The following is a 15,858-nucleotide window of genomic DNA, read 5'->3' as shown; positions in this document are numbered from 1 at the left end:
GCTGCCCCCAACATTCCTTAAAATACAGAGGAATACAGAGAATAAATACAGAAGATGTACTGTATGTCCGGTCAGTTGTGTAGATCGGTAGGAAAGAAAACAACTTTAATCCCTTTTAGAATTAGTTTTAAGACAGCAAAATCTGAAGACTGTGCAAGGGGTGTGTAGGCATTCACTAGAGACTGTAACTTGACACATGTAGAAGTGATTATACAGATAACTGCAGTCTTTGCTTTAACAGTCTTCCAGTTCCACCGCATCAATAGCAAAACCCCACAACAAGTTCTTAATAACTTCCTCCGCCCTTTAATCTAATGACATTCAGTGGCTTATCTAATCACCCTGTTTTAGAACTGAATGCCATGCGTTCCGCAGGGAGTCCCGAGGCTCCTTCCTGCAGTTCTGCTCCTGTGGAGCTTGGCTACCTGACAGACAGAATCAGCATCAATGGTACCTCTGCCAGGGTACGATGCTAGGCTCAGTGTCTCCAAAAGAGCTTCCCACTGACATTTATTCCTGATTGGGGCCTCCTGTGGAGACTTGTTCCCTCACTGCCTACTCAATGGAGAGCTGTCACACTGTAGACACAGTGGACGTAGATGTTAGAAGATTTTAGAATAAAAAGTATGAAGATTTAATTTCATATAGTAGAAATACACTGAGTATGCAAAATGACAGAGACTGACCAGGTGAACCCAGGTGAAATCTATGATCCCTAATTGATGTCACTTGTTAAATCCACTTTAGTCAGTGTAGATGAAGGGAAGGAGACTAAGGAGACTAAGGAGATTAAAGAAGGATATTTAAGACTTGAAACAATTGAGACATGGATTGTGTATGTTTGCCATTCAGAGGATGACTGGGAAAGACAAAATATTTAAGTGCATTTGAATGGGGTATGGTAGTAGGTGCCAGGCATACCGGTTTGTGTCAAGAACTGCACAGCTGCTGGGTTCTTCACACTCAATTGTTACCCATGTGTCTTAAGAACGGTCCACCATCCACAGGACAGCCAGCCAACTTCACACAGCTGTGGGAAGCATTGGAGTCAAAATGGGCCGGCATCCCTGTGGAACGCTTTCGACCACGTTGTAGAGTCCATGCCCCGACGAATTGAAGCTGTTCTGAGGGAAAAAGGGGGGGTGCAACTCAATATTAGAAAGGTGTTTTTTTACCTTTATTTAACTAGGCAAGTCAGTTCACAACAAATTCTTATTTACAATTAGGAACAGTCGGTTAACTGCCTTGTTCAGGGGCAGAACGACAGATTCTTTACCTTGTCAGCACATGGATTCGACTTAGCATCTTTTCGGTTACTGGCCCAACGCTCTGACCACTAGGCTACCTGCCGCCTCTAATGTTTGGTATACTAAGTGTATGTGGCTATTTACTAGATTTACTATACTATTATTGGTGAGGAATGCTCTGTAGACAGAAGTCAAACTCAGGTCTAACAAGTCTGAGCAGATCTTTCCACCCCAATCTGACTATGATTGAAAGGCTGTGCATTGTGTAGAGGAAAACGCAGAGGTGTGTGAGAGCGAGTCAAGGCAAAGGTCAAGTCTGACTATCCCCCAGGCTCCAGGATGCTAATGATGCTGAAGAGTGTAAATCACATGAACATCAACAATGTTGACAGCCTCAGTTATGTTTCTACAGTGAAGTGGACCGTAACCTTATTCCCCCACTATTGCATGTTGCCACTCGCATGAGAGACTGCTGGTGTGCACGATGCGCACTCCAGTCCAGAAGCTAGGTGCCTGGAGGATCTGCTAGTCCACATTATTAGATTACCTCTGGGTGAGATCATTAGCTATGACCACTGACAGGAAACCTACTGACAACTGAACCGATGACGTAGCCAGCAGGCCAATATAATGCTAACGTGTAGGCAGTCTGTGTGTGTGTGTGCGTGTGTGCGTGTGTGTGTGTGTGTGTGCGTGCGTGTGCGTGCGTGTGGGAGTGTGTGCGTGTGAGCGATGTCAGAAGCCAGTGGTACACAGGTAGCAAGACGGGTTGATGTGACTGTGTAACTAATGTTAATAGTCCAAACCGAGTCTCCAGACCACCAGTGAGCAGAGAACATTCTCTGGCAGTCGTAGTCAATAAAGCATGGTAATCTGAGATGAGACTGAGGCATGACAGTACAGCAGAGTGCTGGATCAGATTAGGAGACTTTGAGGTTGAGTTTGTCTGCAGGGCCTGTGAGTGCAGCCAGGGCTACAGCATACCATAGAATCAAGCTCTGAAAGAGAACTGGCAGGCAATGAGCTAGCAGTGTAAAACCTGTTCTTGACGGAAATGTCCTGATAGAAATCTGACACAGTGATAAGGAGCGAACCACAATGATGAGAACTAGGACATCAGGGTCCTAAACAAAGAACATGGAGAGTGAAAGAGGCATGAGTCACTCAGCACAGTCCTCCCCACTGGGCACACACTGGTTGAATCAACATTGTTTCCACGTCATTTCAATGGAATCACGTTGAACCAACATGGAATAGACCTTGAATTGACTGACGTCTGTGCTCAGTAGGTCTGCTGAGAAGTTAAGAACTGCACTGAGCTAAGAACTTCGACAAGCTTATTTTCTGAGAGCTCACTGATAGAAATGTTCCACCAATCTGGAAATAAATCATAAATAATCCTCTACCACATCCATCCCTTTCCCTTTAGATGTGTCTAATATTCCTAGCAGGGAATTGACAATAACAATTAACCATTTTCCTTGAAGATATTGTAGAGGGCTGTACGGAGTATTATCATCATGGCTGGTGTTTAAAGAACCTCTGAACACGTCGATTGGCACGTGTGTTTATGTGTTGCTCATTTGAAAAAAAAAAAAGATTTCAGTCTTGGAGGTGTGTGGAGGTGTGTTTCCTGAGCGATTCTGCGTTTGGTTAACGATGTTTGTCCCTTATGAGACAATGTAGACACAGAAGCCTATTTCACTTCCTCAAAAACCCCAGAATGAATCTAAATACTTTAACAAAAGAAATATGTAATTCATTTTGACGTTTTTTTCAGAGGATGTTGTAGTTGTGCAAGTTTACATCTAACTAAGGTGTTTGGTGCAGTATTTCTCAAGTAAAAAAAAAATGTGTAAACGAAGTTGGAGCTGCTGGGCAGGTTTGTCTCACTGTCTATGCTATTGGATAGAGAGCAATCACCGCAGCTGTTCACCCCATGTTAGTGGGCAAATGGACATAATCAAATCGAAACCCAACCTTAATTTACCTGTTGTGACGCATGGGGGTTCCAAACTCTGTTTTAGACGAGACTGACTTTATGACCAAAATTATCCTATTTACACTTTGTAGCACATTTTGACACTAGAATATCTGTTTCTGACTTATATTGATGCCACGTACTGTAGGCCGTTTTCAAAGGGATTCGTTGCTTTTTAAAGTCAGTCGCTCATTAATGCCACTGGATGGGGGACAGCCATTACTGTCTCGTTATGGAGATAGCTTCTCTGAGGGGATTATAATACGTGGGGGTGAGATGTACAAATATACCTGTCTAACACATTCCCTAATCGGAAGTGGATACCACAGAAGAGATAGTGTCTGAAATACATGTGAATCATGCCAGTTTGAAATATTTATGTGAATCATGCCAATTTTACACCGTCCATGCTCCTTTTCATACTGGTAAAGGTCACAGGAGGATTGGAGCTCAAATAGTAAAAGCTCTTCACATTGTGAAAGATGACATATGGAATTGCTTTAACCCTCCTGTTGTGTTCGTTTCATCTTAATTAATCCTGTGTTCCCGGTTCAAAATGACCGCCCCCATTATAGCTGATTATAAATCCATAGTAATACATATATTATCACCTAATGTTGTGTTAGATCTTTTTATCAACTTAAGTTCTTGTGAACGTTACACGTTTTGAACTTCTATTTCCTAGTTGTGGCCTGTAGGTCTCATTGACCTGAGCTCATACAACTCGTTTTTGAGTTAAAAAGCATAATGTATGGATTATTTTCACTATAACAAATACTCAGATGAAATATTTTGTGCTATTTATCATAGACTACTTTGTGGCAAAGTTTAACAAGGACTCTCTCCTCCTCACCAGTGTCATGATCAAATACATGATCGAGAGCCTCACATACAGTATATCGTTTGGTCATTGTGCTGCCACAGAATGAATTGTGAGCAAGGCCTCAAAAAAGCTTTATATATCAGAGCTGTGAGAAAAGTTCTATATATTATTGAAACAATGTTGCGATTGTTTGTGAGAATGCCAACAGGTGTGGTTCCCGTGGGGGAAAGATTCTATTGGGGAAAGGTTCTCGTGGGGGTTGCCATGGAAGCCAAGAAGGGGAGTGAGGTGTGTGTGTGTGTGTATGCTCAAACACACATGCCTGGGAGAGGAAGTGTGTCCATCTGATGAATGGGCATGTGCCTGAACTAAATTTTATACACTAATTCTAGTCTCACCCATTCATTTCAAATGACCGGTCATTTTTGACCGGGAACACCACAGGTGTACAAAAGTTAAATAAAACACCCAAAATGTAATGAAAATCATCAAAATGTATTTTGTGTGTTCAGATGCCCTGTGTGGACAAAGTCATGGAACCTTATGACGATCAGATTAAATGAACTACATTTTTCAGAGAGAAAACTTGTAAATCGGTCCAATTCGACCGGAACACAGCAGGAGGGTTGAGATGGTCATACTATGGATTTTGAATTTCAGGACCCCTTTATGTATAAAAAAAAGAACACATTCATAAATGGCAAAAAAGACAGTAAAGATTTTAATCATAAGAAACTAGGTTTTGATGTGTTTGTCCTATCTCTAGGAGATATAAGAAAGCTCAGGAAATAAATATATATATATTTTACACATATTTAACCCCTTTTTTGGGTAGGCACAAAACTAATAAATAAAGGTTTTTGTTTGTTTGTTTGCGTGTGTTTGTGTGTGTTAGATAGATCCCTGGGAAGGAAGCGATGAGGGGGGATATCATTAAAAACCCTTAACCAGATGCCTGCTTGGCTCCCTGCCAGGAAATTCTGCTGAAACCATAACAGTATTTATTGTAAATGTATGCCCTAGCGGTCCTAGCCTCCCTATCTATTCTAGAAGAGCTGGATAAATGAAAACGGTATTCTCCTTTTCACACCTTGTTGTAGACTACAATCGTCTGTTCCACTACATCTTGTCTAGTTGGCCAGTAAAAAGGACTTAACCCAATTTTGTAGATGTTGTACACGTGAAATTGTGTACAATGGACGTGATGGATTGAGATGCATCCATTGCAACAACAAAAAACAAATGACTGACTGCGCGTTGCTCCATGCCACCTTCTTCAAAGCGCAAACAAACACTTCTTCAACTCACTGTCAACTGGAGAGGTCTCCAATGGCAGATTTCTCTATTTTCAGTCACAAAAAACCTTTGATATTAACTGTCCTTTCGGTTACAAACTATGTCTTTGTGACATGCTCTAAATTAGCATGCATTTTCTTAAATGTTTTGATTTGTGACAGAAATAATAAACCTTTTAGCCAAAGTTAGGGAGAGGGAAGACTTTTAAGAAACAACAATAATCTAGAGAAACATTTTAGTGTGATTAATCTGTTCCAAAACATAATGTATATCTTTTCTGGGCATGAGCCCAATGATATTAAATGGATAAATCAATTTCTGATCGAAAAAACAAAAATATTTCTTAAGTTGCCAAATTCAACCAAGCATGTTGTCAGCTACCTCAAGCCATTAAACTATCAATTTGCATCTAGTTTACTGTACAGTTGCAGATAAGAGATAATGGCCCGAGTATTTTTCCTGGACATTTTGTTTTTCTTGGACGCCTCCGATTAGGTCAGGAGATACCGGTAATTACGTTTGGATGAGTCTTTCTGTATTCACTCCTCTAACGATCTTTAGTCTTTTTGAAAGCCACAGTAAATACTTTGACTTTATACTACAGTTAAGTTGTTTTCTTGGTTAGCTTCCTGAAAGCTTGTGTCATGCTGTTCTCAGGGAAATTGGAAGACGGAGAGCAGAGTCAGTCTAAAACTGTAGTGTTTTGGTGAAAACATTATTTATAGTGTGTAGAAGAAGTAGTCCCCAGCTGTGTTTAACCTTTTACTGCAGTGGGCTAAATCAGGGTCTTAAACAAATCTACTTTGAAACAAAAGTATACACCTCACACACAAGGTTATGGGCTTAGAAAATAGAAGACGCCTGTACCATGTCAGATATAGAGTTGAAATATATTCCATTTTGAGTTTGCATCCCAATATTACACTTTATATACATTACAGAAGACTGAAATATAACAAAACTGTTTGAAATAGAAACACCAGATATTCTGTGTTTAAAAAAAAGTTTATTAATTATGTAATTATGAAAAATATTAATAGCATTCCACCCATGAGGCCACTAGGTCATTTGACTGCAGGAAAGGGCTACGAGGGCCAGACAGACCTTTGTGTTTAAATTCACTGCTAAGAGCTCCACTTACAGTACTTTCTTGGTAGACTTCTGAATAAATCATTAAAGATGCACTATGCAGAAATCACTCCGCCATTTCCTGGTTGCTAAAATTATAATAGTTCACCTATTTTCAGTTTATGTGGCAAAACAAGCAAGTATAGTGTAAAGAATCTTTGTACCATCTAAACCGCTGTGAACTATCTTTTACATAAACAAAAATATAGTATTTTCAGCTGTTTGAAGCTGGTGTACAAAACCAAAGTAAAAGACTCAAAAACAAAACTTAAGAACGGGAAGCATAGAAATAGCGCACATAGAACATATTCTATGTGCTTCTTAGACTTGCTTTCAATTCGACAACATTTCTATGTTAATTTGTTTTTTTTCGCCCAAAAAGTTACATATTGCAGTTTTGAAGTGGTAGATCTGTTCAACCAGGAAATGTCAGAGATTTCTGCATAGTGCATCTTTAACTACAGAGTTTAATGGTTTCCATTGGAGACAAGACACTATCAGCACAGCCCCTTAACAACTTTTACCAGACGGTTGTGACATTAAGAGAGCAATCAGAAAATAATAACTACAGACTAAGCATTTCACCAACACTCTTCTTTTCAGTTTTCCTTTGCCTTAAGTATCCATCTGTCTTATTTAACATACCAAACGTAACATATCGTACTAATTTCAGTGTGCCGGATTGACATTTACTATGTTACGTCTAGTCTATGAGACCAGGTTGGCCTATCAGCTGGTGTAGGATGACATACAGTATATTCAAGGAAGTGACTTGTATAAGAAGCGACCAATGGTCTGTGTCTGTTGTCAAGGTGAGGATGTCTGTGGTTTTCACAAAGAAGTGAAGAGGACTATGACATTAGTGTGAAAACTAGAACAAGACAAGATCATGATTTTGTGGATATTCACAAAATGTTATCCATAGAAGAGTCCTTTGGAGGAAGGATTGTTGACATATATTTGACATTTGTATTTTAAAGCATAATTGGGAAATAATTAATTGAAGTTGGAATGTTTGTGATATTTTGGCCTTACCTAAATGTCTGTTAAGTCCATAATGTTTCATCTGTAGCTGCTACAAAGCAGAAATTGGTCTCATAGGAAGCTTCACCACTTGCTATGTAATATGAGTAGTATTTTCTTACATACAGTTATAAATATTGAAAAAATATACAAAAAATGTATCTGGCTAATTTTTCAATATATTGTTGACCATAATACACTCTACATGCATATCAACGTTCTGGAGAGGATCTCTTCTACTTATTGACAAATGATCCAATTTGCGACAGCCTGTATGCCTCCCCACCTATTTGTTTCATGTCTCTGGTAGCACACACAAGTCAGCATGGACAGAATGCAAGAGTAGACTAATATTTGCCGTATTCTAATAATTCTCATGTGTCAAATTAGCCTATTGCCATGGTCCGTGACAAGGTGAGACTTGCACTCCTGTATATCTGAAATAATTGGATGGTGAATCTTGCATCCAGCCAACCAGAAAAGCAAGGTGAAGCAATTCTGGCATTCTTGAAAGTCAAGACAATCCTTGTCCTGCAAAGAAACATTCTTTTTTTTATAGTTGAAAAATAGATTTAGCAAGCAGTAGGCATTTAGATATGTGGAGTGGAGCTTTATGCAGTGCCTTCAGAAAGTATTCCACCACACCTTGACTTATTCCACATTTTGTTGTATTACAGCCTGAATTCAAATGGATTAAATCACACATCTACACACAATACCCCATAAAGAAAAAGTTTAAACGTGTTTCTTGAAATATTTGCACATTTCTTGAAAATGAAATACAGAAATATCTCATTTCGTATTAGAATCACCTTTGGCAGCGATTACAGCGGGGAGTCTTTCTCGGTAAGTGTCTAAGAGCTTTGCACACTTGGAAAGTACAATATTTGCCCATTATCCTTTTCAAAATTCATTAAGCTCTGTCAAATTGGTTGTTGATCATTGCTGAACAGCCATTTTCAAGTCTTGCCATAGACTTCCAAGCCGATTTAAGTCAAAACTGTAACCAGGCCACTCAGGAACATTCACTGTCTTCTTGTTAAGCAACTCCAGTGTAGATTTGGCCTTTTGTTTTAGGTTATTGTCCTGCTGAAAGGTGAATTCATCTCCCAGGGTCTGGTGGAAAGCAGACCGAGCTAGGTTTTCCTCTAGGATTTTGTCTATGCTTGGCTCCATTACATTTCTTTGTTATCCTGAAAAAACTCCCCACTTAACAATTACAAGCATACCCATGACATGATGCAACCACCACTATGCTTGAAAATATGGAGAGTGGTACTCAGTAAGTGTTGTATTGGATTTGCCCCAAACATAACACCTGTATTCAAGACCATTTCTTTTGCAGTATTACTTTAGTGCCTTGTTGCAAACAGAATGCATGTTTTGGAATATTTTAATTCTGTACAGGCTTCCTTCTTTTCACTCTTTCAATTAGGTTAGTATTGTGGAGTAACTACAATGTTGTTGATGCATCCTAACTTCTCTCCTATCACAGCCATTAAACTCTGTAACTGTTTTAAAGTCACCATTGGCCTCATGGGCCCTGAGCGGTTTCCTTACTCTCTGGCAATTGAGTTAGGAAGGACGCCTGTATCTTTGTAGTGACTGGGTGTATTCATACGGCAATATAAAGTGTAATTAACAACTTTACCATGGTCAAACGGATATATATTTTTATTTTTACCCATGTAACAAAACAGTAGGTGCCCTTTTTTGCTAGACGCTGGAAAACCTCAGTGGTCTTTGTGGTTGAATCTATGTTTGAAATTCACTGCTCGACTGAGGGACCTTACAGATAATTGTTTGTGTGGGTTACAGAGATGAGGTAGTCATAAAAAAAAAACTGTTAAACATTATTATTGCACACAGAGGGAGTACATGCAACTTATGTGAATTTTTACTCGTGAACTTATTTAGGTTTGCCATAACAAATGTGTAGGATTACGTATTGACTCAAGACATTTCGGGATTTTATTTTTCATTTATTTGTAAACATTTAGAAAAACATAAGTCCACTTTGACATTATGGGGTATTGTGTGTAGGCCAGTGACAAAAAAATCGACATATTATCCATTTTAAATTCAGGCTGTAACAATTTTTTTAAGTCATCGGGTGTGAAGAATAATTTCTGAAGGCACTGTAGTCATGTGGTGACCTCACATGCCCCACGTACCTCCGAAATTATTCGGCAATCATCATTTATTCGAAAAACACAGGTTACATCATTTGTCACAATAAACAAAGAAAAACAAAAGAAAAAACCCACCCCTGTCGAATGGATAAACATTTAGTTGATCTTTAGAACATATTATTTAACTCCAAATACTACTCATATTACAGAGCAAGCTGTAAAACACTATTGAGTCTTAAAGCTGCAATCGTTAGCGGTGAAACTGCAATGTCCATTTGCAATATTACAATAACAAAGATGTTTTTAAACAACGAACACTGTTTTTTCCCTCAGACATCAGCACATCATTGCACGCGCGATATAAAAGTATAGTACGTACTTCGATTTTTTTTTTACCACAATACTTGATGCTAGTTTCTTCAAACCAAAACAAATGCGCTTGGGGCGGCCAATGGCTCTGTTTTGACTATCGCGGATCACAGCTTTAAACGGAGGCCCTGGTAAGGCCAAAAAGATACAAATGTCAAATACATGTCAACAATCCTTCCTCCAAAGGACTCTTCTATCGATTAAATTATATGAGAATCCCCAAAATCATGGGCTTGTTTTGTTCTAATTTCATGAGGAATCACCCATTAGTTTCTGTTTAATTAAAACAGTTGTTTCTTTACTTAGATATTTTCAAAAATATAGAAAAAAACAGGTCAGCTCATGTCATTACTGCTGAAATAACCCCAAGTGAGTAGGTCAACATAAACATGCTGAATTCACTTAGCTACACACTACAAATGGATCAAATAGAACATTTAATAAACACAATAGAACCCAATAGTCCTACAGCCAAAACACATATGAAAGCACACTCAAAGAGATGCAGTATAGTAAACATCATTTTCCATTGTCACACACACACAAAGTGTTTACTGGCTCAGATTATTCTTGCAGTGTTAAATGTATAGGCTACTTGTGACTGAGTATCATTGACTTTCCCACCTCATATTCTATTGGACATTATCCTTGTATTCAGTTTCTTGAAAAAGGATCTCAGTTTGCACAGCTTGCATTTTTTCTTCTTTTTATTCCTCCCTTTCTTATAGACCCCGTTCCATTTCGGCTCGTCCTCGTCCCCCCCGACCCAGGGTACCCAGGCCCCCCCGTTGCGGTCTGGATTGGCCCGGGGATCGTCGGTGGGGAACCTAACAGGAACAGCAGTGCAGTTGTAGTAGGCCAGACGTGCTAGCAGCTTCTTGACCACATCAGGCCTCTGCACAGCCAGGTCACTGCGTTCATAGGGGTCTCCTGTGATGTTGAAGAGCCACACAGACTTCCCTGTTCCCTCAGTGTTCCGCTCCAGGTTCCACCAGCTGCCTGGGAAGTTGGCCAGTACCTGTGGCGGGACCCAGTCTCCATGGCCCGGGTCCCCTGTTAGCAGCTTCCAGTCCCCCACCCGGATGGCAGCTTGGACCGAGGTGTCCCACACATGCTGGGCCTCCTGTCCAGACCCAGACGCCAGGCCAGCGCGCCGGTGGAGGGGGTCAATGTTATGGAGGATCTCCAGGCGTGGGGACTCTCTGCCCTCACTGATGGTTGGCCACACATTGTAGCCGTCAAGACCCTCAGTCAGTGACACGTTACCCCCAGCCAGACCGACCAGGGTTGGGTACCAGTCAGTGATGTGCAGGAGGGCCTTGGAAACCCTCCGCTTGTGACGCAGCAGGGGGCTGTGTACGAAGCCCACCCCACGGACCCCTCCCTCCCAGTAGGTCCCCTTACGTCCCCGCAGGGGCCAGTTACTCCCCCCAGTGAACGGCTGGGCACCGTTGTCAGTGGAGAAGATGAGCACACTGTTGCGATAGTAGCCGTACTTGCGCAGAGCGTAGGTGACATTTCGTACAGCCTCGTCTACGATGGACACCATGGCTGCGTACTTCCTTCTGGCTACGTTCCCCATCCCGCGGTAGGGGTAGATGTAGGCCTTGGGCGACTGCAGGGGCGTGTGTACAGCCTGGAGGGAGAGGAACATGAAGAGGGGCTGGCGGGACGGGTCGTGAGTGGACAGGATCTTGCGTACCCTCTGCGTGTAGAGGTGGGTGGAGAACTTGCCTCCACGGCCCCAGGCCACGGTCTCCCCCTCGTGGAGGTCGTAGCCACACAGGCCTGGTCCGTCACAGGAGCCATACGTGTAGTAGTCCACGCTGCCCGTCAGAGAGCCAAAGTAGCTGTGGAAGCCTCGGCGCGTGGGCAGACACTCCTTCCTGTAGAAGCCAAGGTGCCATTTGCCCACCATGTGAGTAGCGTACCCCGCTTCCTGCAGCCGCTGTGGGAGCGTGGTCATGTCCAGGGGGAGACAGTTGGGCTGGCGAGGCCGGATGATGGAGTGCTGGAGGCCTGTGTGGATCTGGTATCTGTGTAGGGAGAAATAATGTCCAACAGCTAATCTTATTCATCTTCACTCATTGTGTAAAATAAACCCATTCAATGCTGGAGCTGATAAATATAGTCATGATGCTGAGAACACTCTTATTGAAGATACACTTTCCTCACAGATAAGTAGGCTGTGATCTACCAACCATTAAATTACTATGTGGTTGGCAAAGCTTGTTTTACAGCCTGACTGCAGCTTTCAAGACATAAAAGGCAATTCATTAAGTTAATTAGTCTTGAAGGAAACCCTTCTAAACATTAGCATCTGTTTTCGGCCAGAAGTGTGCTTCTATGGAGTGTGCAACAGCTTGTCACCCACCAGGGAAGGAGAAGGGTACTGTCGGGATACTTTGCAAGGATATGGGTGCGCGAGCAAAGGAATGTTGCAGGAATCAGAAGAACGAGTATATCCCCCTATTGAACTATAGGAAACACCACCATGGCTGAGGTTGAAAAGGTGCTGCGGCCACTAACAGAAATACCAAAACATTCCAGGTAAAAGAAGAGATATTGAAGTTTTCATCAGTCCTGAACATGTGCCTATTTGTATTACTGTGTAGTACTTCAGTTACACTGTACCACATGAAAACACTTGCACCTTGTCCCTATATACCGTTTATCTGGCCACCCAGGTTCTTAGCGTGGTCTGATATTTGGGTGGTCTACACTGCAGTAAGCAGACACACTCCACTTCCTTCAGACAAGTCCCTTCCTCCCACGACCCACACCAAGTCCAAATGAGCATGCGGTGAGAGAGAGTCCACTGAGAGTTCATGTAATGGGTGACGCAGTGTAGATATACACACACCTATACAGAAACATTCCATGGCTCTATTCTCTCTCTCCCTTCCTCACAGCTTTAACAGTCAATAGGATGGTTTCTATTAGGCCTTGGCCTTCTGTCCACATCTCTTTCAGGCACATAGTGAGTGTGTCATGTCCTCACTCCTCAGCCCAAAAAACAACTGTCTTGCTCCTGTTCATCACCCTCCCCTGTGGGTTGTTCATCAGCTGAGAGTTGCTGGGGAGAAAACAGCTCATTCAATTCTTCTTAGAAACGCTTTGGAGATTCAGACTCTGGGGGGAACTGTTTCTTTGCAAGAGAGATCCCCTAGTGACAGGCTACCAACCAACCCCATTACGCACACACGCACGCACGCACGCACGCACGCACGCACGCACGCACACACACACACACACACACACACACACACACACAGACAAAGTGCTCTGACGGCCCCACAGCTATTGTTCAGGATGCAGTGCAGCAGCTGTGTGGTATGTCAACTTCACCACTCAAGAACAGTCGGTCAAGCAAACCCTGCAATGACAAGAGTTCCTAGCAATCCACTTTCACAAAATGTTTCCACAAGCGTACATTGTCCTGATGAGACCTCCCCCAAGTTTTGAACTTTAAGCGATGTTAGGACATATCAACAAGTCCAACCTACTCTGAGTACTATGATAGAGGGAATATGGCCCGTGTGTGTTTCAGAGACACATAACTTTGAGGAGGCAAGGACTCCATCCAAGCATTCGTGTCGTTCCCTTTCAATTATGTTCCTACCCTGGCGCTCATATGGTTGTGTTTATCAAGTCTTTAGCAGCCCTCAGCCATTGTTTCACAATACTGGCCTCGTCCTGCAGCTCTCCACATTGCTCTCAACAGCAGATGTTTCTGCTCATGTACCCTGGGTAGAAACAGAGGTATCTACTGCAGCATTGATCTTCCCCAACAGTGTACAGCTCTTTCCTGGTAAGTTTTAGTCAAATAAGTTGACTATTTGGCAAACGACAGTATCCCTGACCTCTATCGTTGATGTACTCAACCTCTGTTCAATGTCTGTGGGAAAACGAACCAGTTTTGTTTAGCTTTCCCAACTCGCCTTCGTTCGCTGAGAATTCCTAACCTTATGAATGATCATCTAACTCATCTGTTATGACATACTGCCGATGCCAGCAGTAGTACTTCCAGTAAATGTTGCGGTTGCTCTGGATGAGTCAGCTCAAGGGACACACCATTAATGTAAACATTTAACAGTTGTTTTCAGGGCTGGATGAGACATTTCAAAAGTACTCTACATATGTTAGGACACTGTACTGTTCAGTCTTCTTTATATTGTTTTTACCTTTATTTAACTAGGCAAGTCAGTTAAGAACAAATTCTTATTTACAATGACAGCCTAGGAAGAGTGGGTTAACCGCCTTGTTCAGGGGCAGAACGACAGATTTTTAGGGGCTCTGAGTCTTAGGGACTCTTAGGCCCTAAGGAGAACACAAGTTGGCTAACAAAGGAATGCATTGTACCATGCATGCACATATTTATCACCAAACGCAACCAGCATCTTGATCAGGAGATGATGCATTATAACGTTTTGTGGTTTCTCTATACTTGTAATTACTCGCCTGGCTGTGCACTCTCATTGCCGATAATGTTGCCTACATAAAACAACAAGTGTTATGTTTAATCTGTGATCAAGAGAACCAATTACAAGCATATGTTCAAGGATATCCGTGTCAAAACGCCCGATGCTGATGGTGAGGCTTTTATGCTTACCTGCCCGTGATCAACTGACTCCGTGACGGAGTGCAGATAGGTTGAACATAGTAATTCTCCAGCTTCACCCCCTCCGCGGCCAGTTTGTCCAGAGTTGGAGTCCGAATGTCCGGGTTGTGATAACCTATGTCATTGAAGCCTTGGTCATCCGTCAGTATGAATATAATGTGTGGTGGCTGCTTAGGCTCAAACGTAATAGAGGCATCGTTTTGAGTGTGCTCCTCCACTTGATTCGGCTTGATCCAGTCCATGGATAGGTAGCCAAAACTTAGCAAACTGACCATTGAAAGGCTGGTAACTGCGTGCATTTTTACTGATTTTAGAGTGTACTTGGACAGAGTCGTTAGGGTACTCGCACTCTAGTCTCTGGTTTTTCTTTTTGTATTACACACATTCTTGAAATAATACGTAGACACACGCGCGTAATTGATGATCCTAGGATGCAGAGTGGAAACATTGTTTCTGCCGCAGATTCTCATTCGTCATCATGACGGTCTTCTGCGTTTACAACGTCCAAGCTTCTCTTCTGTAAACTTGGCCTCTAAACTTTGAAAGCTACTACTGCACATTATAAAGTTGCATCGTTTCCAGGCACGCTGATAACCATTCCTTAGTCCCCACTAAACACTGGCCGGCCAAGTATGGTTTGATATTTACAGTAGCCTACATTAGCCTATCTTTTGCACTATTTCTCCTCTCAGTGGTTGTTGAAACTCCGCCCGCGTCTCATCACCGAACATGAAACAAGACCCCTTCATGGACCCACCCTCTGCCCCTGATACAAGAAAAGCCCGTTGCGGCTCATCTCAAGGAAAATTGTCTAGACCCTGCATTGAAAAAAACTGTATCCCATACATTTTTCTTATGCTACACGTCTTTTAAACGAACATAAATCAAACATCTCGGATTATGGGTAGAATCACTGTATTATTAAAGTTAGAATGGGAGTAGGCTACAGTGAACATACTACAATTAGGCCTTTCTTGTGCTCAAGTTTGCCCATGTTATTTAAGTAGCTGCATTTCAAAAGTTCTACGACAGACTTTATATTTCACGACATGATAATAACTCTATTATTTAAAGTCAGAATGGGAGTAGGTAGGCTTCAGTCAAACTACATGTAGGCTCATGTTTTGGCTACTGCTGTATTCCAAAGGTTGTGTGATGGACCATGCCCTTTAGAGGGGAGAATCATGAAACAGGACACCTACCTCCTAATCAGTCTATGTGTGCAGTAATCCAGCACA

At 42.0% G+C, this 15,858-nt stretch overlaps 1 protein-coding gene across 1 annotated transcript; it reads right to left on the bottom strand.

Annotated features, from left to right (window-relative positions):
• Positions 1–9,683: 9,683 nt before the first annotated feature.
• Positions 9,684–15,328, bottom strand: LOC115154882 (arylsulfatase I). The gene is made up of 2 exons (XM_029701568.1): positions 14,612–15,328; positions 9,684–12,035 (listed from the first exon to the last, which is right to left on the bottom strand). The coding sequence occupies exons 1-2, from the start codon at positions 14,917–14,919 to the stop codon at positions 10,625–10,627; spliced, it is 1,719 nt and encodes a 572-aa protein (XP_029557428.1). The 5' UTR covers positions 14,920–15,328; the 3' UTR covers positions 9,684–10,624.
• Between the last annotated feature and the right edge of the window lie 530 nt (positions 15,329–15,858).

The sequence above is a fragment of the Salmo trutta genome, chromosome 19 (assembly GCF_901001165.1).
Source record: "Salmo trutta chromosome 19, fSalTru1.1, whole genome shotgun sequence".
Taxonomy (NCBI): domain Eukaryota; kingdom Metazoa; phylum Chordata; class Actinopteri; order Salmoniformes; family Salmonidae; genus Salmo; species Salmo trutta.
The sequence above is the reverse complement of the archived record's forward strand: the minus strand, read 5'-3'. Positions and strand labels throughout refer to the sequence as shown.

What these genes read in the sequence shown, in the direction of transcription:
- LOC115154882 (XM_029701568.1), bottom strand. Translation starts at nt 14,919, where the DNA reads ATGCACGCAGTTACCAGCCTTTCAATGGTCAGTTTGCTAAGTTTTGGC. An exon ending in AGTCAGTTGATCACGGGCAG is followed by an intron (nt 12,036 to 14,611) that starts GTAAGCATAAAA and finishes CTCCCTACACAG; the next exon opens with ATACCAGATCCACACAGGCC.